Below are 25,220 nucleotides of genomic sequence, written 5' to 3'. Positions count from 1 at the left end.
CATATATTAGTGACACATTTAAGTGGGTTCACTAGAGCTCGATTTGGATTCTTTGTTTTATGCAATTTATCAATGTCTTTTCTGAACACATGGCCAATTATTTAAATTTTCTCTGGATTTGCAATGAACATCACTGAATCTAAACTTTTAATGATTTAAAGGCTTTGTGAGCATGACTTTTAATCCCACACAATGTCGGAGGACTGTAATTACATTGCATTCATCTGTAACTCAGTAATGTAACGCATTATTGTTCCTAAATCTAGTAATTGCATTTAAGTTACAAATCAAGCAATTACGAGAGTGTGCCTCTCATCTACAGAGTCTGTGTCCCTCCGCCGCGGCCGTGGGTTCATACCTGACCTCTGGTCCTTTGCTGCATGTCATCCCCCCTCTCTGACCTCCCACTCCCTGTCATCTCTCTCAGCTGTCCTCTCTAAAAAAGGCCAAAAAAATACTTAAAAAAATAATTTCGTCATTATTTGTGTTACAAAAGTTCTAGGTAAAAAAGTGCCTGACAATCGGCTGACCTTTACTGATATCTATTCATTTTTACCACAACGACGCCTTCAAGTGCTCCCAAGGAGAGGCTTGTGCTGAATCCAAGGAGGAACACACGATTTGAGCAACTCCTCCTCGTGAGGTATAACCACTGCTTTAATGATAAACATCAAATAAGCTGGACAAGTCAAGCTTCTTGAGTGAGTTTGGGTGTTTGGCCCATTATATACAGTTTAAAGAGCATACAAGAAAGATAATGTTTATGCTTTTAGAACAGGGCTGACACGTGGGTTTATGTAAGGTTTAATATTATATTCTTAACTGGCAATTACATGGCAAAGCATCTCAGGTGAAATTGTGGAGTAATGCAATATTATTGTAACAAGTGGCAAATTACTAGACGTGATGAAATGTTATTTAAAAAAACAGTGTGTGTCCAGCACACACGAACATATAAACTCACTCACACACACACACACGCTCCCTGAAGAGGAATGAGGATAAAGGACTTGGAGACCCTGGCTGGCTGAATGAATTACTTTTTAGAGTTACGAGTAATGGGTAATACATTACTTTTTGAGTACCCACCACAACACTTCTCCCACAGAGCACAGAATTATTTTTTTCTCTTTGATTGGTTTGCTGGTCAATTTCCAAGTCCACAATAATTTTTCCAGGAGTGCTTTGGCTTTCCAGACTCACTTTCTGGGTGGTTCTCTGGTTTGGGATAAACACCCTACCCACCAGAAAAACACTTCCCTCCCACTGTCTTTTGAAGACGCGGAAGAGGATAGGAAGTACGTCTGCCTCTGTATGATCGCACAACAGCACAGTAAAAGCAATAAAAGTTAAATTTTTTCCCCATTAAATCCCTTCCTTTATTTTCTGTTGTATTGTTTTTCTACTTTTATCTTCAAAGTATTTTCACGTTTATCTTAGCCGGCCAAATAACTTGAATCTGGACTTCCTAGCTCTGTAAAACTACAAAATCAAGTGTTAACTGGTCCTTTCTAACACCTATTCCGTGTTTGTATGCTGCTCACAGCCAAGCCCAGGTTTATGGACCATTCCAAAAACGGCAGTAAATTCGACAGACGAATCCCTCATTTACTCTCTTCCCCTGGAGCTCCTCATTTCCATCCCAGTCAATCACAGTAACTGATAAGAAATGCAGCCCACCCAAAATCATGACTCCAGAGATCCTTCTGCGGTCAGGTCGAGTTAACCAGTGAAAACACCAGTGCTCTGTTTACTAGTCTCTGCTGCTGCACCCCTGTATCCATTTCTACATTCCTGCTTTACAAATTACATTTGTCATTTTGAAAGCTGATGGTTTCCATTGGCATGCTTTAAACCTTTGAGCGCACAACTGTGTGTGCACAAACACACCTACATGAATCTGTGTGTCCTACATGACCAGACTTTGCTACGTGAACAAGGATAACTTGCTTCTCACCAAAAGCGGCTTGTTTTTGGGTGTGTGTGATCTCCTACCTGTTATTGTGATGTTGCTGTAGATGTTGGACAGTTGCTCCTTCAGCAGGACAAGCTGTGTGGTGGCTGCCTTCTCCCGTTGCAGCTCCAGCATGATGTCAGGGTGGTTGGCCAGTTTGCAGCCATTCTGTTTGTCTAATGCAATGTCACTGCGCACTATATCTGCAAGCCGATAAGGATGGAAGAAAAAGAGAAAAAGTACGACAAGTTAAAAACACCTTTGTCTGTTCTAAAATGTGATTTGTAAGTAGAGCCAGGATGACCTGTTGAAACCTTTAAGTTTGGGGCTTTTTAAAAAACAATTTCTGTCTTAATCTGAAACACATTTTTTACCATTTAAAAAAGGGGTTAAAAAAGGGGGAAAAGTAATTGAAACACAATTTTCATAGAAATATACAGATATTTAGTGGCTGTCATTTGAGATGCCATAAAATTCTAGCCTATTGTGTTGTACTAACAGTTTTTCTAATGTTTCAGTGAGGGTAATATAAGGGGTACCTCTCTAAATCAGTTTTAATCTAAAAGAAAAAACGTCACCTTTGTAAGAAGAAATTCAAACTCAGAATTTTAATATTTACAATATTAATAACGTAATAATACAAACTAAGAAATAATTATTTTCTCCACAATTGAATAAAGACGCTTTTCTCAGAGGAAAATAAGGTAGTCAAATACCAAATAGTGCACCCTAAAGCTAGGTGCTGTACTCACTGTTACAGATAAATGGAGGCTGTGTTACGGTACAGCTTCGGACTGAAGAAAGATTCTGCATTAAAAATAATTTAGTGCTTCATGCACAGAGGGAAAACACGGACAGACGAGGAGCAGCGAGTGAAAGTGCGTCAGAAAAACAGATTTTTAGCGAGGCGAGGGAGAGAAGTGTGTGTGGTCACCGTCTTCGTAATTCTTCAGGTAGTAGTCCGGCCCCGGCCCTCTGAACTTGGCCAGGTTCTTCTGGTTGTTGAACTGCAGGAAGTCGGTCCGCTTCCCGCCGAATCGCAGGAAGGCTGGAGACAGGCCGCGCGCCAGGGTCACGAGCCGCTTGGAGCTGCGGACACACAGGGCACGAGGACAGTCACGTCAGAGACATTGAAGCTGACAGCGGCGTGTTATCAAAATGTTGCTGTTTTTTTCCTGCGTGTACAAATAATAACGGCGGCCACATTCAGGGGGAGCAGAAGCCGTTTTTGAAAAGCTAATTAATCGACTAGTCATTCCTTTTTTTCTTTCATTTGTATTATCTTAATTGCGTAAAGTTTAGGCCTGCTTGATTTCACCTGTAGTCTCTCTCTTTCTCTCTCTCTCCCCCTCTGTCTCTTTTTATATATAAATATTTTTTTTAATACACAATTAGTCTTCTGACTTTGTGGTGGCTGTTAAAGCACCGCAGGCCTGACACAAATCATCCGTCCTGCTTTTCCCTTTGACAGCAGCGGGCCCAGCAAACAGCAGCGTCCTCAGCCTCGTCTGTCACCCCGTGGAGAACTCACGAAGGAGCCGCTACAGCAGGTACTGTTACCCGAGGAAGGAAAGTGTTCACACAACAGGTCATTTTTAGAAGCTGAACAGATTCACCCTCCATTTTTTTTTTTTATATAGGCCTATATATATATTTGTTTTTTAATTCTTGATGGTGTTTTTGAATAACGATCTGTAGCTGCTAATTTTATTTTCTGCTGCCACAGGCTGCTCAAAACAAAAGTGCCATGTGCTCTCTTTATTTGTGTGCGAGTGACGACATATAATTAGTTCTACACGTTATTAAAATAATGGGCTACCTAAAGCGGCAATTCGGCCATGGGTGACGTTTAAAAAGTTAACATCTAGTGCACATGAACGTTTTATGTTTCGAAAAACGAATGAAGTACATGTGGGAATTTATTTAGCTGTTTATCACATATTTTTCATTAGAGCCTACGTGGCAGTCGGCCCGAGCTGCACACAACAAAATGAGGAAGGCGCACAAAGTGACGCCCGACAGGCCTGCAGACACTACAGTACAGCTTGTTGTTTAGGTTATTTCAGCCTTGAAACTATTGCTTAAATTGCAGTAGATGGGGGCAAAGGCACATCCTACAGTAGGCCTTTATTAATTATGAAGAGACTGGGCAACACACAACTAACCAAGTTGTGATGGAGGTAACATGATGCAACTCAAAAGTCTCAAAAATGTACAATATTATGATAAATCTGCCCCTCTTCTTTTGTTTCGAGGAGACTGCACAAATCATTTTGTCAGTGAATGGTTTGTGAAATTTACTCCCACAACATGATGTCATGTTTTCACATTAGATCATCTTCTGTGGATGATGTTTACCAAATCTGTTATAAGAACAGGCTACGGTGTGATTTATACGGCCGTGTCCGTGGTGTGAGCTAAAAAGATAGTATACACATTTCATTCTTAACACGTTTTGATTATGAAATGACATGACTCATAAGCCACGCACGAGATGCGTGCCAGTGGCGCAGGTTATTGTCTCATAATGTCCCTCTTTGTGGTGACATTTTGAGGTGAAAAGTCACAAAACTGAATGAATGTCAGTTCGCTCCACTGTGCATTTTAGAAAATATGGATATAACTTGGATGGCGTTGGACCCAAATTAAATCTGATATTTTCTTGTTTAATAATATATTTTTTTTAATAATAAAACCTCAAAAATAGATTGCATAACATGTAAAGTGAGAGGGTTCGAATGTACATATAGTGCGTGCTGCACACGAAAACAGAAAGAGAAAAAAAACGAAATGGAGCGTCTTTGAACCCCTCAACGTCTTCTTATTATGTTATCTCATACATTTGAACTTTGCAATTCTTCAGTGTGGAGCACTGGATCACTCGGAGTGAGGAGGGGACGTGCTGGTTCACTCCATGACACATTGAGACAACGTGGCTGCGTGCGTAATATACAACCCTAAAACATTTATGAGGTGGACGCGGAAACAGATCGATGTCGTTGGTGAGCAGAAAATCTCTTTGGTACCTCAGAAAGTCCAGCCAGCCGTCTTTGATGATCGAGGGGTCCAGCTGCAGAGAAAGGAAGTTGTCGTTGAGTACTCTGATCGGACTGCGGGTGTTGACATCCAGGAGAATCAGCGTCCTCTCCATGAAGCCCGGGCGCTTCCCACTGGTTGCAGGTCTCTGATATGTAGAGGAGGAAGAAGAAGAAGAGGAGTAGGAGGAAGAGAGCACAGACTGCACCACAAAAGTAGCCAAAGATGCCAGCCACAGGGAGGACCATGGGGATACGCAAGGTGAGGATTTGGGCATCTTCTTGGTTTGGAGAGCAGGAGGATCCGTGCGCGTAATGAGGCTTAAAGGTGAGAAGAAGAACAAAAAACAAGCGCGAAAACTGCTGCGGCGAAGTTCGATGGTGGTTCTGTACCTCGGCCTCATCGATCTGGGTCTGTCTTCCTGTCTCGTTGTCTCACCCCCTTTGCCCCCCGCCCCTCTGAGTATTTCTGGGCCAGCCTTCCCGGTTGCGAGAGCCAGAAGCTGGGAGGAGGAGAGGAGGCAGCACCGCCCCTCTAAGCTTGTCTGAGGTATGAGAACAAACTGCTCAAAAGTAGTTTTTCTCAGCTCATATGGCTAACAGGACCCAAGTCTCAGGAAGTGATCTCAGTATTGATGATTTAGTTGTGTTGTTGTTATTAAATAAATAAGCACATTTTTATTTTATTTCTATTGCACGTGTAAATTGTGCAACAATCGAAATATAATTCTGTGGAAAAAGAAATTAAATCCAGCAATAAAGAAAAGCTCAAACAGTTGTTAGTGACAAAAGGCTGCTGCGCATATTTGCATGGAGAAAAGTCTTTCCAGCTTGAAAAAATGCGCCATGCTGGGGACGCACGGATTCATTTTGTAAAGATAAGAATCTGTAATTTATATAAAATAAAATATTCGGGTTTATCAGAAGTAAAGAACACATGTCAAATTTCAAGATACTTTCATATGAAAAAACAAACAAACTCTGAAACATGTTTTTTGGTGCAGTTAAAGGCTGCGTAAAAGCCTATCCGCAGGGTTGAATACACATAAGGTCAGGTTTGCCCACCGCGCATTCATTTGGACGGCCTTTACGCATCGTATCCAGAAGTCTTACACTCCCATTTTCAGTCCACATTGTGAGTGAAATGTTCAGACAGAATTGAAATTGATCGACCTTCAGTACAAGAATCTTCAGGCGACACAGGCCAAGAGATCACAGGGAGGCCCGCTTCAAAGCCCGAGAAGGTCCAGTCTTGTCAACAGCATACTTGATGTTTGTGGGTACTACAGAGCTTTCACGTGTTTTGACAAACCAACTGATTGAGTGCACATTTGTAAGACCAGTGACAAAAACATGATCAACAGGAACACTTTGGCCCGTTTTCAAATTCATTCGAAGCCAATTTGGGAATTTAAGTTCCTACACATGGAACTCACCTATAAACTCTTTATGTGAGTTTTGTCTCCAGATGTTCTCGGAGCCGCTGGTGAGCAAAGACACAGCAAACAACACTCAGGGCGCAGGCTCACCAGGCGGTCAGTGCTGCGTGAGGTGGTCGTTTAAGGTCACTGCTGTCTCACAGATGAGCAGCTAAGTACATTAGATTCAAATGTTCCGAGTACAAACCGCTTTAATCTCTTAAATCCGGCCGACAACACCGAGTCACGCATACCTGAAACCGCTAAATTATCCGAGGTGTTAAAGTTGCAGGTTTTACGCACAAAGTTCCCATTAAACGCATTACAAGAATCCAACAAGGCTGTATTTTGTAATGACGCATCTGTAAAAATAATGTTGTTAATGCCTCCACTGGACGCTTTAGGGCCGTTTTGTGAGCGCCGGATACACTCCAGAAACACTGACACTGACTCAAAGATGATCTTCTCCTCTCCATCGCAGAGATCCATCAAGCACATCAGCAGAAAAAGCAAGAGTGCTCCGTGTTGTCATTTTGTCTCAGCCAGAAATTGAAGTTAACATGTGGTTTTAATCCAACCCAAGTTTTTGTTTTCAATAGAAAAGTCACATATTTGTCTGGGCTTTGAGTCCTTGAATTTGATTTTTATATATCAAACTGCGCTATGGCACATCTGGCCTGTCATTTATAGTTCTGGATTATATTTCTTCTGGGGGAAAGTAAAAGTAACTTAACCCCAACGAAACTTCAGTATAATTGTTTAGTATTCCAGGAAGTACGTGTGTGTGTGTGTGTGTGTGTGTGTGTGTGTGTGTGTGTCTGTGTTATTATGGTGTGTATTTATATCGACTTTGGAACAAAACTCTTCATATTATTCGCTGTGACTTTCGCGTCATCTTTGGAAGGATCAACTGTAAGATATTAGGGTTTTTTTAATTATTATTTTAATATTAAAACTATAAATAAAAACAGCACCATGTCCATTCTGCACACAGCGTAGCTGTCCAGGAAAATATCCCTGTTGTTTTTAACGTGTAGTTGTGCGTTCAGGCAGTGATTTCATCGGGCAGCAGAGGCCAATCTGAATAAATATTCTCCGATTGAGGGAAAATCTTGCCGATAGTCTGAATAATCAACTTCTTCGAAAACGCACAATGATGTCATTCAAAAGTGGACGTTGAGCACTTACATCCAGGTGTTTATACTTGAGCTCGTCTGCTTCTCTTGAGTGTGAGCTCAAGTGAAAGATTTTTGTCATCGGTGTTGATTAACTTTTTGATTTATTCTCGAATTATGTGCCTTCAGCTTCGTTTGGGATAGCCACGATTTTTGTTTTTGTTGGAAATACGATATAACAGAATATTATATGATAGAAACTGGACGCCCTAATGACAACTTAGTTCCATTTCCCCCCACCCACCACAAATATTGCTCCACTGCACAGCAGATTGTAATACACGGTCAGATTAGACCGTATCTTTTTTTTTTCTTCTTCTTTTTTTCCCCCCAAGTTTTTAAAACTTCCGAAAAGAACATTACCGGAGCCTCGGCATCGACAGAAATGTTCTGCGGAGCATCATGAGTGATTTTCGTTGGGAAATTAACTGCACTGACTCTTATGAAGTTTTATCCGACCGACTCCTTTGTGTTTCAGTTATTACCATTATTACCATCGACGCCGTTTATGCATCGACCAAAATAATGTGGAAGCGCCGATTTTATTTTCTGAATAAATCATTTTTTTTAATTTATTTTTTTTTAAGTAAACTTAGATTATCAAACTTTTTTTAATCGGCGAACACATTGTTTAGAACAGACAGCGCGGACCTCCGTCCTAAGTTCCAAAATCAGATGGATTTTTAATTGGTTAATATTTCACCGGTGGTCCTCGGAAACCAGATTGTTCTGTTCTCGTGCGAAACGTCATTCCCCAATCCCCCACCCCACCCCTCAAATGTCAGGCTGGACGTGTGACTGACAGAGAGCAGACAGTGTTTAAGTGTTTAAGACTTTGCAGAACTCTGTTCTCACCTTTTTTCAGCCTCGTAAATCCGTCACACTGTGGTCAGCGAGCTGTGCTGTGCGAGGACTTCACTGCGTGTTCGAGAGCAGCTCACCAGTGTGGGGCACATTATGATAATAATCACATTAACATCAATAATAATAATACGCCTGATAATAACAATTGCAGCAATAAAACTATTTTCCTTTCGGGTCTTCATTGCGTTTATTGTAATTATGCGTCTGCTGACCTTGTTGCACTGAATTCATATTTGAAAATAATCTTAATTTTAAAACCCTCATTCTTAACATTAAGATGCATACTTCGCGAGTATGATTACATCGCTCTTTGTGTATAATATATTCTATAAGATGTACATTTTTTTTATGGGATGATCCGTTTTAAAGCTGTACGATTCGAAACGTGTCCTGCGAGAGTGTGGAGAGAATTGTGGGAAGCTGCACATTTCTCCAAACCAAACAGTTTTCCATGCCAAAGAAATGAGTCCACACATGATCCCGTGCGACAGGCCTGCTTAAAGCTTTTACATCCACTGAGCTGCAGTGAGGCTGCGACACTTCTCAGTACAGGCTGCTATTGAAACAGCTGATAATGCTGCCATCTAGTGGAGACATCGGACCAGCAACACGAAACGAGGCATCTTCACTGGGAAAGGTTTGACAATCCGAATCTAGCGTTGCCTTTGTTCCTTAAAATAGTCCACGAATGACCTAAATTATGTTTATTGTGTTAATCTGTTCCCTTTATTTAAGTCTTTATTCTTAATTAAGTGTAATATCCTTATAATATTTGGCCTATTAATGGTTTTCTATGGTTGTAAATGTTGTTTGCGCCCGTGTGTGTCACATTAATCATGCATGATTGGGCATTTCCTGCCTTCTATTTTTAGAAAGTGGCAGAAAGCAAATAAGACAGGCCAACGTCACGGTATGTCATGTATATTTAAGGACCCTGGTGCCCCCTCCATCCTCTCTCTCCCTGTGTAACACACCCACCCTCTTCTTCATGGATATGGCCACCCAGCTGCTCTATCTCTCCCATCCGCACACCACGTGACCCAGTTCCCGTGTCCTTCAGTAGTTCATTCAGCATGATGGCTGCGGATGCTGTGGATGCTCTCTGCTGCATCCTGCATCCGCGCCGGCTCTCTCTCCTCTTTCTCACCGTCACCGTTTCCTCTCTGCCGGCCCCGACAGCAGCGCTGCTCGGCGTCCGGCCGGAGGACACCCAGAGCGGGGAGCTGTCCGTGCAGGATGGGATACTGAAGGCGACCGAGGGGACCCGCTTCCTGCTGAGGGTTTACTACTCCGCATCACTCGCTGCGGAGCATCACAACATCCTGAGCACCGCCGCTCCAGCCGCTCCGTGGATCGCGTTTATAGAGGAACCAGGCGAGGACAGCCAGGACCCGGAGAGGCGGCCCCTGTCCAGAGGAAATCCATGCGAAGAGGAGAACGCCCGGAGCTCTGACATCGAGCTCCTGGGCTCTTTCAGATCCGCCTCAAGTCATAACTCAGTTTTGGTGGAGCTGCTCGCTAAAGACCTGCGCAGAGGCGAGGCGATCAAATACTACTCCATGTGCGCCTTCGACGGAGTCAAATGGGAGCATTACAGCACCAAAGACTTCTGGTTGGCGGTGGTCGAGAGACCTCCAGAGGCAGATGTATGGCTCCAAGCGGGGGTCTCGGTGCTCCTGTTGGGACTGTCTGCGCTCTGCAGTGGGCTGAACATCAGCATGCTGGCCCTGGACCCCGTGGAGCTGCGGGTCCTGCAGAACAGTGGCACCGAGCGGGAGCAGAAATACGCACGGAAAATAGAGTCGGTGCGCAAACATGGGAACTACATCCTCTGCACTGTGGTGCTGGGCAACGTGCTGACAAATACATGCTTTGTAGTGTGGATGTGCCAGATTTTAGGAATGACCGCCCTCTCCACTGCCTCGTGCACTCTGGGGATATTCTTCATCGGGGAGATTTTACCTCACTCCGTGGCCTCCAGGCACAGCCTCGCCATCGCCTCCAAAACCCTCTGCGCCACCCGCCTGCTGATGCTGGTGTTCTTCCCCATCGCCTACCCAGTCTCCAAGATTCTGGACATCATGCTGCACCAAGAGATCAGCAGCTTCTACACCAGGGAGAAGTTGGTGGCCATGCTGCGCGTCACAGACCCGTACCACGACCTGGTCAAAGAGGAGCTCAACATCATCCAGGGCGCCCTGGAGCTGAGGACCAAGACCGTGGAGGACGTGCTGACCCCGCTGTCAGACTGCTACATGCTGTCCTCGGACGCCGTGCTGGACTTCTGCACCATGTCGGACGTGATGCAGAGCGGCTTCACGCGGATCCCGGTGTACGAGAACGAGAGGTCCAACATTGTGGACATCCTGTTCGTCAAAGACTTAGCCTTCGTGGATCCTGACGACTGCACTCCACTGAAGACAATCACTCAGTTTTACAAGCACCCCATGCACTGCGTGTTCAATGACACCAAGCTGGATGTGATGCTGGAGGAGTTTAAAAGAGGTAACATGTGCACAACTCGAGAGTAACTTGTGAGTTAGGGTTGTTGAGTGTGTGAGGCGCCACAGTGGATGAGCTGGATGAGTCTGGGGGCTTCCTCATGCCACCTACCAGCTCAGTGTTCTTTGAAGTGACTGTGCGCTTAAAGAAAAGTCTCCAGTGCAGAAATCAGTATACACATCAGTCCATTGGCTCTCAGTGGGGCTGCCAGTAAAGCCCTTTGATCCCCAGAGTACTGAGAGCCATATGTGAAATCTGATCCAGTGTCACACAGTGAGGGCGGTTCAGCCAGAGGTTAGAGGCTACCCAGGACCAGAGTGGGGTTATCTTAAGAATTTATGCACTAACAGTTACTTTCCCATGACAATGATACTGTGAACTTTATCTGCCCCAGCCACCCCTGCTTCTCCCCGCTCCACTGTATGATGTGTTATCAGTTATCAGATGTACACTTTAAAGGCGGCACTGTGTAGTTTTGGAGAAGAGATTCTAACTCAGAATTGCAATATTTGCAATAATGCAAACTCAGAAAAATCAGTTGTTTACACGAGTTTATAAACAAGCTGCTCTCAGAGGAAAATAAGGTCATCAGAACACTGTCCGCCACATATAACCAAAGCCGGACAGTATGAAATTGTGTCGTCCTTTAGGTCAGTTTGTTTTATTTGGTTTATTTAGTCATGGGAAAAAAAAAAAACAGTTTGATTTTTGAATTCCAATGTTTTCCTCAAAACTGCATAGCGCACCTTTAAGGTGATCTTCATCTGGTCTAAATGAGCCAAGCTGCACTGGAGGCGTCTCTTATCTCCCGCTGACTCATGCCTCTTATTGTCTGATAAGCATCTTTTCCTGATAAAGTGCATTCACAGTATTACAGCACTCACGCGGCGATAGCATCTCTTCACTGCCGAGCAAAAGTGTGTCGCCTCTCCCCGGGGAGTCTCGATGATAACACTGAATGTGATCGTGAATTGATGTTGTGTGGCGCCTCAGCAGCGCAAACTGCTCCCCTGACAGTGTCACAGGGTAAAACGGAGACCTATGAGAGGCCACTGGAGCGACTGTTATGTAATGATTTCATTGGCATTGGCTCACGTTGCTGGGATTAAGATGTAAATCTGTTTCATTGACAAAGAAAGCGTCATAGATGTCAGTCGGACGCAGCTGTCGTCCAGTCAGAAGTGGGACATCGTGAACTAGATTGCCACTTACAGGTCAGGAGGTTCACCACTTCATTTTGTTCCGGATGATGGAGGATGGCTCTGGTAGGACGCAAGTGATCCATGGGCTCAGGTCTGACCCTGAGTCTGTGTTATTTATAAATAAGGTCAGGTGAAAAGCTGAAGTTCACCTTTCCACTGTTTGTGCACGCTTAACTGTCAGCCCGCCCCGCTGTTACTTTGAAGCTTCTTGCACTCTGTAGGTCGTCGTCATGCAAGCCTGCAGAGCGACCATGAAAAATTCAGCTCCAACCTTTCCCATCCTCTCTCTCTCGCCTCCGTCTTCCTCTGCTCCCATGGATTAAACCTCCTGCTGTTCAGGAAGCCTGGCAGGAGGCTGTCTCCCTGAGAAGGGTGACGAGCCGGGGTGAGGTCTGTGTTAGGGGAGAGGATGGAAATGTCACCAGCAAGGAAGGGAACCTAAGGGAGCCAGTGAGGACTGCAAACAAACAGACCAGTGAAATACATGCATACAAAAGTCATACTGCAAGCTGTGCAGTGACACAAATAAATATAATAATGAATATTTAGGGTCAGATATATTATTCAGGTAATTTTATTAAATACAAGTAAGTAAGTAAAAATCGCAATATTTCCGATAACCGGAATATTAATGAATAAATAATAGATATTAAAGAAAAGTATTTTGAGGGTGATTTATTTTCCAAAGAAAAGAGACAAAACAAACTATAAACAAAGATAAAAATGGACTTGATTGCTCTCATTTTGTGCAATCAGATTTCTATGGAAATAGTTTTTATCGCGAATTCGCCCAATTATGATGTTCAAGTCCTGCATCATAAACTCTAAAGCTGCAAGGAATGTTTAGGTTCATTGTCAGTCAATCTGACAATTATTTTCTCAATTAATTGATGAGTTATTCGGTCTATAAACAACAAAACATGTTCTTGTTTTGTCCAACCAATGAGAAACCAACAGAATATATTAAACATTAAAAAAAAGAAAAAAATGTTTTTTCCCCCTGAAAAAATACAGAATAAAACCTGATAAATCAATGAAATAGATTTTCAAAGTACTTGATGATTAATTTAATAGTTGACTGCTAATAGATGAGTCAATTAATTGACGCAACTCAACAAAATGTAGTAAAATACAGAGGTTTTATCAACAAAACTTACCTCAAGTATCCAATTTATGCAGAATGGCTCCTGTGAGTAATGTAGTTTTATGTTATTATAAACTGATCATGTGTTTTGTATGTAGAATCCTAACCTGAACAGAAACTGGTAACCATAGAAATTAAATGGATGTAGTATAAGTACATTTCTTGCCGAAATGTAAAGTACAAGTACCTCAAAGTAGACTACTTGAGTGAATATATTTAGTTATGTTCCACAACTGCATTCATTTAAGCCAAAGAAACCTTTTATTATACTAATCAATACACTATACAATACAATGATACAAGCTAAATGTGTGCATAAGTTAGCGTTTGTGCATGTGGGTAACACATGAAGAACAAGCAGCTGCAGAGATACAAACAATGCATCATGCTCGTCTTCAGTCCTGCAATGTTTGCAGAAAACACAAACGTACACAAAATGCACAATCATATGCAAACACATTATGCCCACTATAAAACAACACATAGGCTGGAGGAGGCTGGGAAACTGGTGGAGCAGAAACATTTGCAAAAGGGACATCCGTGGTAGACCCAGCTTCGCCTCGGGCATGTGTGTCTGCGTGTGTGAGTCTGGTAAGAGTGTGTGTGTGTGTGTGTGTGTGTGGGTCTGTGTCGTACTGCAAGAGTATTATGTAACATGTGAATGATGTAATGCGGTGTCTGAGCACGTCAGCAGCTGATGGCAAAATCCACCTCTGACTCACCTGAGCTCTCCAGACAAGCTGACCCGAGCTCTGGGTACGAGCTTGCCATCTCAGCCAGTCTCCAGGCAGACCACAGCTTCATGATTGGAGATGGCTTTCTGTCAGTCAATCAAGATTTTTTTTTTCTTTCTTTCTTGTTGCGGTGGATTAAAGCATTTTATCCATTTTATCCCTTGGCGGTGATCCCCTAAATCGGCCCATCTCATATGAGCCACTGATTTTGTTCGAAGGGAGGTCGGAGACTGTTGATACGTTTCTGTTGAAAGCCGTGTGCTAGTGACATCATGAATTTGGTTAGATAACTCATTTGGTCACCAAACTGAACTGTGTGTTGACCTCAGAAGAGCCCAGACAGTAACTCTGAGGCAAAATACATGAAGCTTAATGGATTAAAGTAGAATATTTGTGCTCTATGTGAGTCGAAAAAGAAAATAAACCATGCTGTAACAGTGCTACAGCCTGTATTTTAGTGTGTTCATGGTCATTTTTCCTGTTCTCTCCTCGTGATGTGCGAGTCTGGTGGCGTCTTTTAACTTCTTGTCACATTCGCTTTATTGACTCGCTCCGGAGATGCTGCGGGCGAGTTGCGTCATTGTGTCTGGCGGGGTTGTTCACTCGAACAGAAAAGGGAGCTGCCTGTATGATGTATAAAGTGTGAGTGTGTGTGTGTGTGGTGTGTATGTTTACAGAGGTGGCAGCAGCATGGGCGGTTTCGTCAGCAGATGCAGGCATCCCCAGACTTGATTGCGTAATCTCAGTGTTTACGTAAGGGACAAGTCTTCCAAACTGTCAAAGTGTCTCCAGACTAATCCCTCCAATGTCCACTTGTCTTTTTGTCTGAGACTCACAAACACAAACACAAACACACACACACTCACATGCACACACATTGACACACATACTCACACACCCACGAGGGCAGTCCTGACATTGAAATAATTCCACATTCAAGCCCCAACAGAGCTGTCTCCTGTGTGTTTTTGGTCTCTCAGCCCCAGTCGGTGTTTTAATGCTGATTTTCATCTTGACTGCACAGATCCAGTTGGAGGCTGTTGACTAGTGTTATTTTTATCCTGCTGTGACGTTTCGTCTCTCCTCTTTGCATGAGCAGCTTGTGATTAAATATTTTAACTCGCCCCTTTTCCTCCTCCTCTCTGCTGACCACAGGCAAGTCCCACCTGGCTGTGGTGCAGAGGGTGAACAGCGAAGGCGAGGGAGACCCCTTCTACGAAGTGATGGGCATCGTCACCCTGGAGGACGTCATCGAGGAGATCATCAAGTCTGAGATTGTGGATGAGACGGACCTGTACAGTACGTAGGGCGCATAAACACGCTGAAGATGAAAGTGGTTTTTGGTGCCACTGCTGCATTGGCTGTGAATCAATTTTATTATATTTTCAGGCCTCACGCTGCATAGATTTTCTCTCAGTCTGTTCAGCTCTGCGCTTCACAACATCACAGCAAAATGCTCAGTCCAGCAACATGCAGTATATACTGTTGCAATAACACACAAATAGTCCATTTTAATTATTTTCTTTTTTATTTCCATCCCCTCTCCATATTTTCTCATTAAACTATTGATCCAACCTTCTCTCCTCTGTTGTTCGCAGCTCCTTGCTGATGCATAATTAAATAACGTGAATAAACGGCCCAGTCTGGCATATAATCACCATAATCCGCTCATCTTTAATTGGCTGGAAAGGCTCTCCACAGAAAAGGCATTCAAATGCCAAACTCCCATCATTTCACATCTTATCTTCCCCCTCGATGAATTCTACTATTTGTGTGCAACAATAAGGGAAAAAAATAACTTTCTATTTTGTGGAAGCCTCCTTCTCCCAGAAGAAATGAGCAGAACATTTTGAAGTACGCTACGATTTTAATTACATGCAGTGTGTTCATGGGTGCACTTCCTTGGGTGTTCATAAACTGTGTTTTCTTGTGTGTGTGCGTGTGCATAATTACGTGTGTGTGTGTGTGTATATATAGCACGGGGGAGCTAATCTCTCCAGACCTAGCTCTTCAGGCATTTATAGCACCAGCTGTTCCTTCTGCAGCTTCGATGTATTTAATGGAATTGGTTTAATACTGCTCGCGTCTGCAGAGGATAAGTCAATTTATCAATCAGAGGTGTGTTTGCACGGATAATCTGAAGCTATCTGCGGCTGTTAATAAACATAAGGAGAGAAATCATGTCAGTAAATCCCTCTGTGCAGGATATAAAGCTGCATCAAGCAATGAGGTCAGCGGCACCTGTAAATACTTGCTAATTCCTTGTAGTGCCAACATGAATACTGTATTTATGTAGTATATCTAGTCAGGTGGATTAAGAGTAACATCTTTTCCTTCCCAAGCAATTTTCAGAGCATTAATGAAATATGAAATATGTACTTTATGATTGCAATCTGTGTCCACAGCTGATAATCGTAACAAAAGGAGAGTATCCAACCATGAGAGGAAGCAGCAGGATTTTTCAATCTTCAAACTGGGAGAGAATGAGCTGAAGGTGAAGATTTCACCGCAGCTGCTGCTCGCAACACACCGCTTCTTGGCTACAGGTAGCACCGTATGCTTGTTTCCACATGTGTGCATGTACTGTACGCAATAGTGTTGTCAAGATACTGGAATTTCTTTTTCATTTCGGGTAAACACTTTGCAAAAAAAACAGTTAGTTTCCATTAAATCAATATTAGTTTTTCCTCAAGGCTCACTTCTTGTTGATGACATTTTCAAGGTCCTTCATGGTCAAGTGATTCTGGAAAGAAGGCATACAATGGGATGTGTATATATATATATATATACATAGCAAGCAGTGCAGCACCCAGTCCAGACTGCTAGCTGCACAGCTAACTGAGCTAAAGAACTAACGCTGATGCAGCTGGCAGTTGTTACTCTGTTGATATGATGGCCTCTATTTATTTTGAGTAGGAATTTGAGAGGTGGCCATTTCTTACATATTGCACCTTTAAATAATACTAATATTTGATACCATGTTTGATACAGCAGGGAATTGAGGACATACAATTTTAGAAGTTTTAATTCAACAACTTGTACAAATGACAGTAGAGTGTCACAGATTTTATGTAGATTCTTTTCAAAAGGTAAAATATAATGAGGTTCACGTTAAGAACAGCAGAATCATCAATCAATACTGAAAAATAATTAATAAAATATTCTAATAATATTTTTCAATATCCAGTCAATTTATCAATGTGTTTGACAACACTGGTACGCAGAGTATTTGTGTGTGCACACAGTGGATGGCAGGATGAATGGAGGATGAATACATGTGACAGGGAACACGGCGTTCTCTCGTTGACTCTATTTCTGCTGTGTTTTTGTGATCTGTGTGTGCCTGGGTGTCTGCATGCATCCATCTTGTAGAGGTGGAGCCTTTCAGGCCGTGTCACCTGTCAGAGAAGATCCTGCTGCGTCTCATCAAGCACCCCAGCGTTGTGCAGGAGCTCAAGTTCAACCCCAAGAACAAACATTCTCCTCAACACTACCTCTTTCAAAGAAACAAACCTGTCGACTACTTTGTCCTCGTTCTGCAGGTACATTTTTAAACCAGATACAGAAGGGCTGCTGCAGAGGAATAATAAACACAACCATAACAATCATGTACTGTAATCATAATTACTGTGTTTTCCTGCATATTCTCTGTATGGGTGGCCCCATTAGATGAGTAATCAATTCAGTGTCACACCATGAGCATCGAGCTCATCTCTAATGGCTGTGTTGACATTGCAGGGACGGGTGGAGGTGGAGATAGGCAAGGAGGCTCTCCGCTTTGAAAATGGAGCATTTTCCTATTATGGCATGCCAGCACTCATCCCGCCCCTGCCTATTGGTAAGTAAGTGCACATATGAAGCTATGTAGATCAATGGATTTCGGGGAAGTCACAAAGAGGGTGATGGCTCTGTTGATGGCCAAAAGGGAGAGATCAGCGATAATAATCATAAAATTAGTGCAGAGCCGGTGGCGGACCTGTTTTTGCGGTCTAAATCCCACCCAGTGCCTGTGTAGCATCAGCCTGCAAGAGCAGCAGCAGCCGTGGGAAGTAAGTAATTAAAAGAAGTGATTTCAGAGAATTTCCCAGCGGAAGGACATGACCTGCACAGGATTATATGAAATCCAGCTAAGACTGCAGAGCAAGCAGAAAGCCTCTCCCTCTCTCTCCCTCGCTGTGTGTTTCTTGTGTGCATGTTCTGCATGTATTATGTTCAGCGTTCAGGGTGAGCTTAAAGCAATTTGAAAGACCCCATTAAATATTTTTTAATCCCTTCTTAGGACATTACAGAGTCCAGAATTTTTCTCTTGAGCAGCCACCAGTAGTGTCACATCTAAAAAGTGCTGTGCTTCTTTTTACTTGCAGCCCCTCGCTGAGTCATTGCTCACCGGCAGAGGAATAGTATTCCTTGCCACTCAGCGAGAAAGCGGTCACCTCAAAATTCAAGCAGAATATAGGAGAGGAAATGACCTGCATAACAAAGTACCTCTATGTCCAACACCATCCATCATCTCTTAAAAGCATGTTATATACACAAAGTAGATGTTGAAGTTCATGGTTTTGCCTCCCTTGCGCTTTTTCTCTCCTCTCACCTGGCACCCTTGATGGGCTGATTGGTGGTTTGTCTTGCCGGTATTTAAAGGGTAATGCCACCAATTTCATCCATGAAAGTGTGTTTACAGGGGAGCACTACTGCGTTTGGTAAAAGGTAGTATAAAGCCTATTGCAGTTTCAGAGGAAGCTGCGGAAATCTAATAAATGACTTTCGTTGTAGGTAATGTGGGCAGTCCACTGGTGGTGCATTGCGCTCCTATAATGAGCTTGGATTCATTATGCATAGTTTAAAAACAAATGATCAAAATCGATACAGCAGAATCAGAGATACTGCATTCTTCTTTCTTTTCCAAACCTGGTGCCCACTTTACCCACAATGCAACTCAGCCACCGAGTGACATCACCACAGGAAATGTATACGGTTACATGCGGTTTTCCTGTGGAGCTACAAAACAACTTTCTACTACTTCCCTCACATATCCAGTATGCTTACCAAGACCTGTAAACACACCTGTGTCAAATTAGGGGAGTAACCCTTTGTGACAATGCAGCTCCGACGGTCATAGAGTTTTATGTCTTTTTGTTCCGTCGTTTGTGTACTTGTATTAAGGATGGAGGTCTGGCTATGTTTACTAGTTTAGTTTATGCATTTTTTTTTTAGGATTTAGGGCAAACAGCCTAATCAAAGAAGGAGGGGTCATTCAGTCACTGAGTCTTGCTTTGGTGCCAGACTATGGTGACACCTATATTGAAGTCATTGTCAATGAGAGATGCATGGAAAAACACACACAAAAAATACTTATCTACTTTGTATGACTTCTGATGAAGAAATGCTTCCACAAAATGAAAGAACACATTTCAGAGAGTAAAATCTGTGGTTAACCTACTCACCGAAGTGTAATCTTGATGTACAGTATGCAATAAAATCTAAAAACACGTTTTGTGTCTTGTTCTGTTTAGGTCAGAGGTATAGCTCCCGGGGCAGTGGTCTGAACCAATCAGATTTATTGCTGAGCGGAGGCAGCGTGGGTCAGCTCTCTGCAGGAGGAGGGGTCTACTTACCAGACTACTCTGTCCGACAGCTCACGGACCTGCAGATCATCAAGGTTGCAAACCGAAATTCCAGCACATACAACACAGACACTTGAAAAACATGAACCGCTGTTATTATGAACTCATTAAGTGTACAGTTTCCTGCCCAGTTTAGAGGACAGTAGGGGGAAAAAAATGGGAGCAAAAGCCAAACAACTGCACGTTTAAGCTCCCTCCATTTAATCTTCGAAATACCCCCCAAAAAATGCTAACTCTGCCTCAGCTGCAGCGTTTGCCTTTGATATGTCATAATCCCTGATTCTGACTGAACACAGACATCCTGTCTCTCGTTCTCTCCTCTCCATACAGCCTCTTTCCTTTAATCACGGGGGATAATTGTGCTCCGTTTCAACTATGAATATGTTAATTGTTGGATTTGCCCTTTCACTTCATCTCTCCTGCACTTTCTCTAATACAGTGTGTGTTTCCTCTTTTCCATGTGCACTGGGGTTAAATGGGCATAAAGGCAGTCATGTACACACACACACACACACACAGATGAAGATGATGTCACTGAATACTTGTTTTCGATTTCTAAACAGATCACTAGAAACCACTACCAGAACGCCCTGATGGCCACCAGGATGGACAGCTCCCCTCAGACACCAGACCCAGTGGACCCGGATGCCAAAGGGAGGCTTCCGGTCCCAGAGGCCCGCTCACACAGCATCGCCCTCCCCCTCACACACACACACACTCGACTGGGGCTGGCACGCCTTGCACATCTCCATCCCCACGGTGGCCTTCACAACACCTGCCGGCTCAATGAGAGAAACCGTATCGTTCGTAAGTACAGGAGTGTGAATGCAGAGGTGGAAGAAGTGCGTTAGAAGTTCGAAGTAAAAGTAGCAATAATATTGTATATAAATACTCTGTTACAAGTAAAAGTCATGCATTTGAGTATTTACTTAGTAAAAGTACAAATGAATTAGAATCAAAACATACTTAAGTACCCAAAGAGAAGTACTCATTGTGTAGAATAGCATATTTCCAATTTATGATATAGATGGATTTAGAGCTGTCACACTATCCGATTTTCACGACACAGTTATTGTTGCCACAAATTCACAATAATGATATTATCGCAATTTCTATGGAAATTTATAAAAAATTAAAGAATATGCTGGAAGACAAATCTATCTTTAACTTTGTAAACTTTGTGTTTTGTATCTATAAATATATGTTTTTTTTCACTTATTTATATCACAGTTATGATAATTATCAGGGTATTGGACACCCCTAGTTGGATTATGATTATTGATGCATTCATGTGTTTATCTCTTTAATGTTAAGGTTTATTGTCTCCCATGTGAGAAACTTGTCTTGGATTAAATTATTAAAGGTGGTTTTACTATACTTTCTATAGTTTATCTGCTGGGTAACATTTGAATTTCCCCTCAGGGATCTTACGCTGTGATGTTATATCACAGTCTATTTGTTGGTAATATTTTGTATAATTGAACTAAATCTGGAACACTGCTGGTTTGTAAAATGGCAATATTAATCTAGTCGAGTAGAATATTTGCCTCTGAATTGTAGTGGAGCAGAACTTTAAAGTAGCAGAAAATGGAAATACTCAAGTTAAGTGTAACTACCTCAGAATTGTATATAAGTACATTGCATGAGAATTCTGTTTACATTACTACGGCGGGTTGGTTTAAGTGCTTAAATCATTTGTCAATAAATCAATTAGGCCACTAAAGATTGATGTACTACCATACTGATTATCAAACAACTGCTGAAATGTTTTTTAAAGGAAATATGCAAAACTTTTAATCTTCAAAAATGTGACCATTTAGTGCATTTCTCACCAATTTATTTGTGAGTTATGGACAGAAATTTAGGTAAAGCAGGTTTGACCAGTGTAGATCCCTGAGATTCAACGAGGAGTATTTGAGCTCTAGGGTCTGAACACTGCTCTCAGAGGCTGTTTGACACATTAATACAATTCTGCAGGAAACTGAGAAATTTTCATGAAGATTTTGCTCAAATTCATTCGAACAAGAGGGTTGGAGGTCAGCTATGCATGGCCTCCATACACATACAGAATCAGACGGACTTCACATATCGTCCTTAGAATGGATCAAATCTACCCGACGTCTCCATCTCCTCAATTTACTCTCAAATCTGTTTTTCCCCCTTCCTCAGATTAATTCTTGGTTTCTTTCATGAGCTGTGATGATTTCCCCTTTGTCCAATTTTAGCCACATTTAGCTCTGATGAGTCTGCGTTTGCGCTAGTCTCTTTTAACAAGAGCTCGGCAAATCTTTGAAACGTAATGGATTTTGCCTCATGAGGCACACTGTAAATTTCACGATTCAGTGGACTGGTAGAGACTTCCTTTAAAGAGGAAGAAAGAAAAGGTTCAAAGGTTGTAACATGCGGATTGGAGTGCTTTGAGGCATAAGGGCCAAAAACCTGTCTGGCCGAAGAACGACATGATTAATGTTTGATGCTCTGCTTGGTCATAGGCAACCTGACAATTGATGCTCTGATGACCAACAGGTACATTCTGTAAAGAGCTCACTTCACTTCACTATATTTACTGTTTTTAAAAGTAAAGATAAGTCTGTCTATAAGTCTAACACACATGCAGTAGTGACTTACTCATAAAAACTGGTGCAGACGTGGCATCAACCAATCTGTACTGGTTTCATGGCTTAAAGGATTTCCCACTTACCATCTGTCTTACACTGCTTGTGTGTGTGACACGCCACCCAGTTTGTGTGTGTTTGCGTTAGCGTCATTAATAAATTCACTGGACAGATGGTTCTGTTGGTTGTCAATATAAAAGTCCAGTTACATACTGCCAGGTTTTACTTCATGTTCAATCACAACGCCACAGATTTCCCCATTTAAGTCCCTTCTGCTGTTTGAAGCTTGTCTTTAGATCAAATTTAGATATCTTACTTTTAGCCCTTAATTTGTCCCCACTCTCATATTTAACTACTTACTGGACCCTAAAAAAAGCACTGCCTGACGCAAAAAAAGCAAGTTCTCTACCTCCCTCTATAGGCAGAGCTGCTGACCAGCTGCTGTTGTGTGGCTACTCACAGTTAGCTGATTGGTCTGATTCTTTTTTCACAGGCAGTAAATCTGACGGGCAGAGGAGCCCCAACGATACTGTGTTCCTCCGCATGGATGAGATTCCCTACATCCACGAGGACCGACCGGAGAGTCACGGAGAGGACGGTGAGTGCTGCCCCACAAATTCCTAACCAGGAGATATGTTTGTTGACTCCTTCTTGTGATCCCATTATACTTACTAAGTCTTCATCCATGTACACTTCCCAAGCTTGGTATGTCGGTGCATTTTCAACAGCACCAGCACTACTGAGAGACTGCAGAATTACAGAAACACCACAGGAAATAGGGTGCCTTGCTACTTCTTGTCATTTTGTTATTTAAGTTGGCACTACTCTATACTCTTCTCTTCTTCAATTGTGCAAACATCAGTTTTTCTTCAGTTTTTTACACATTTAAATTCTGAGCTTTACAGGTCAGACAAAGGGATAACTTCTAGAAAACGTAGTTGAATAGACCTGATATGTATAAGTATATGCTATGTACAGTATAGTACACAATTGAGTATTAGGCCCCGACCAAGGTTAGATAACATGAAAGCACCCAGAAGGGCAGGACTGAGAGAAAAAGGCACAATTACAAATCCGCCTGCTGCTTCAGCACCACAGACAGCAGCATGGATTTATCAATACATAGCGCAGTTAGGCTACTGATGTTTCACAGCACAGCATAGATTGTAACTGTACCAAACATCACTCAGATGAAGGATCAATGAATCAGGCAGACTAGACAGACATGTTCAAGTGAACAACCCCTCTGCCCCTGCACTCTCTGTTACTCAGGGATGGAGAGGGGGGTAGCAGGTTAACAAGGGAGATGGATCCCCCCTCACATCAGCTGCTGCCTGTCCTCATAATAATGTCTCCAAAGCAACTGACTGAAGCAAGTCGTAAAGAAAGGAGTAGATGTCAATGTGCCATCAATTCTTAGCTGCCATGTTCATCGTCAAAAGTTATGCTCATTTCAAAGTTGACTTCATCATCCTCCGTTCAACTTCCTCCTTCAGATGTGCCTGAGTCTCAGCCGTCCACCTCCCCCTTCATCAGCTCCCTGTCTCTGTCCAGCTCCGAGGAGAACATCGGCAAGAAGATACTGCGCAAACTGAGTGAGTGAGCCATTTGTCACGAGCGGCGATGCAGCAGCACACCCACACGCGGCGTCAGATGTGCGCAAACTTTTCTGTCAGACCCAGGAACAGGGGCTGCTCGTATCTTAGCAACAGGTTATGTGTCGTGTCCCTCTCAGCAGCCTACTCCTTCCTGCAGAGCAGATCCTCCAGATGCAGCTGTCCCTGTTGGCTCGGATACAATATGACTCATTTATCGTTATTTATTCATCAGAGGCTGTGCAGCTTCATTCGGCTGATGTTAATTCTGTAAGCGGTAAATCTGAGGTAGTTTCGGGAACAGTCTCATGGAAGTAAAGCAGATGTAAAGACTGTATTTAGAGCTAGAGTTTCAGGTATTCTGACCAGTAACGACTCACCTAAAGTTCAGCATGTTCTCCTCTGTCTCCAGGCAACAAGCGGAGGAAAAAGTCCGGTGACAGAGAAAAGAGTTTGGAGGAAGGTTCAGAGCAACTGCCTGTGACGAGCTAGCACAGTGACACCGGGGAAGAGGGGTGAAGCACACACCTTCTTCCTCCTCACCATCCACTGGCTTTCCCTCCCGAACAGCCGACCCTTCCCTCCGTTCTCCGACACAACTCTCACGGGAGACTGAGCCATCTTACATGTTGTAGCCACCAGTATTTCTCAGGTCCCCACCGGCAACTCTGTCCCACCTCTGCCCGACGTCACACCCTTAAGTGGGACTCTTCAAGTGGGACGCATCTGGGAAAAAAACAAAACAAAACTTGATAGGACCAATCTAAACAACGTAGTATTGGATTTATCCAGCCTTACACTGGACTGTGTGGATCTCAGCAGGTTTTCATCACATTTTGTAGTCAACCGGGCAAACCATGTCCATGTCAGCTTTTTATAGCAGCTCCATCCATGTTAACATTGAATCACTGGATGCTACTCAATCTTTCAACAAGGTCCTTAGATAATATCTGAGCCAGCTAAGAACCTTTTACTTGATCTTACACTGGATACAAACGTGTTTATTATTTATTTGTTATCATGAGGCCGTTCCCACGGAATGAAAATGTTTATTTGCACAGGGAACTGCCCTAGTGTTGCCATGGGGGGCGCCGCCTACTGCCAACACAGCCCAACACACTAGAGAAAAAGCCACGAGACAAGAGCACAATTTTTTCGCCAAATTCAACGAAAAAAGCCATAAATGATTTCCAGCTGAAAGAACTGCTTATCTGTACACGAGCTGCATTCCTGTGCGAGAATTAACACAATTTCTTACCGGGTTTTTATATGGAAGCGTCCGAATTACCAAAAGTAATTTGAAGATAGCAATATAAGTCATCTTGCTGTACTGTTAATGGCTTGAATATTAACCCCCC

At 42.8% G+C, this 25,220-nt stretch overlaps 2 protein-coding genes across 3 annotated transcripts in view; one reads left to right on the top strand and one right to left on the bottom strand.

Moving 5' to 3' along the window:
- Positions 1 to 5,741, bottom strand: part of hpse2 (heparanase 2) — a 61,450-nt gene extending 55,709 nt beyond the window's left edge. Inside the window, exons 1-3 of one of the 2 annotated variants that reach the window (XM_030441033.1) lie at positions 4,981 to 5,741; positions 2,889 to 3,043; positions 1,996 to 2,157 (exon numbers count right to left, since the gene is read on the bottom strand). In XM_030441033.1, coding sequence (XP_030296893.1) covers positions 1,996 to 2,157; positions 2,889 to 3,043; positions 4,981 to 5,393 — 730 coding nt within the window. In that variant the 5' untranslated portion in view covers positions 5,394 to 5,741. The remainder of the gene's footprint in view (positions 1 to 1,995; positions 2,158 to 2,888; positions 3,044 to 4,980) is intronic. The other variant, XM_030441032.1, reaches the window with a different exon arrangement.
- A 3,677-nt stretch (positions 5,742 to 9,418) lies between these two features.
- Positions 9,419 to 25,220, top strand: cnnm1 (cyclin and CBS domain divalent metal cation transport mediator 1). Its single transcript, XM_030442067.1, has 10 exons — positions 9,419 to 10,951; positions 15,184 to 15,327; positions 16,434 to 16,574; positions 17,401 to 17,570; positions 17,767 to 17,866; positions 19,542 to 19,687; positions 20,216 to 20,459; positions 22,761 to 22,865; positions 23,764 to 23,862; positions 24,275 to 25,220. The coding sequence occupies exons 1-10, from the start codon at positions 9,520 to 9,522 to the stop codon at positions 24,352 to 24,354; spliced, it is 2,661 nt and encodes an 886-aa protein (XP_030297927.1). The 5' UTR covers positions 9,419 to 9,519; the 3' UTR covers positions 24,355 to 25,220.

This window comes from Sparus aurata, chromosome 15 (assembly GCF_900880675.1).
Source record: "Sparus aurata chromosome 15, fSpaAur1.1, whole genome shotgun sequence".
Classification (NCBI taxonomy): domain Eukaryota; kingdom Metazoa; phylum Chordata; class Actinopteri; order Spariformes; family Sparidae; genus Sparus; species Sparus aurata.
The sequence above is the reverse complement of the archived record's forward strand: the minus strand, read 5'-3'. Positions and strand labels throughout refer to the sequence as shown.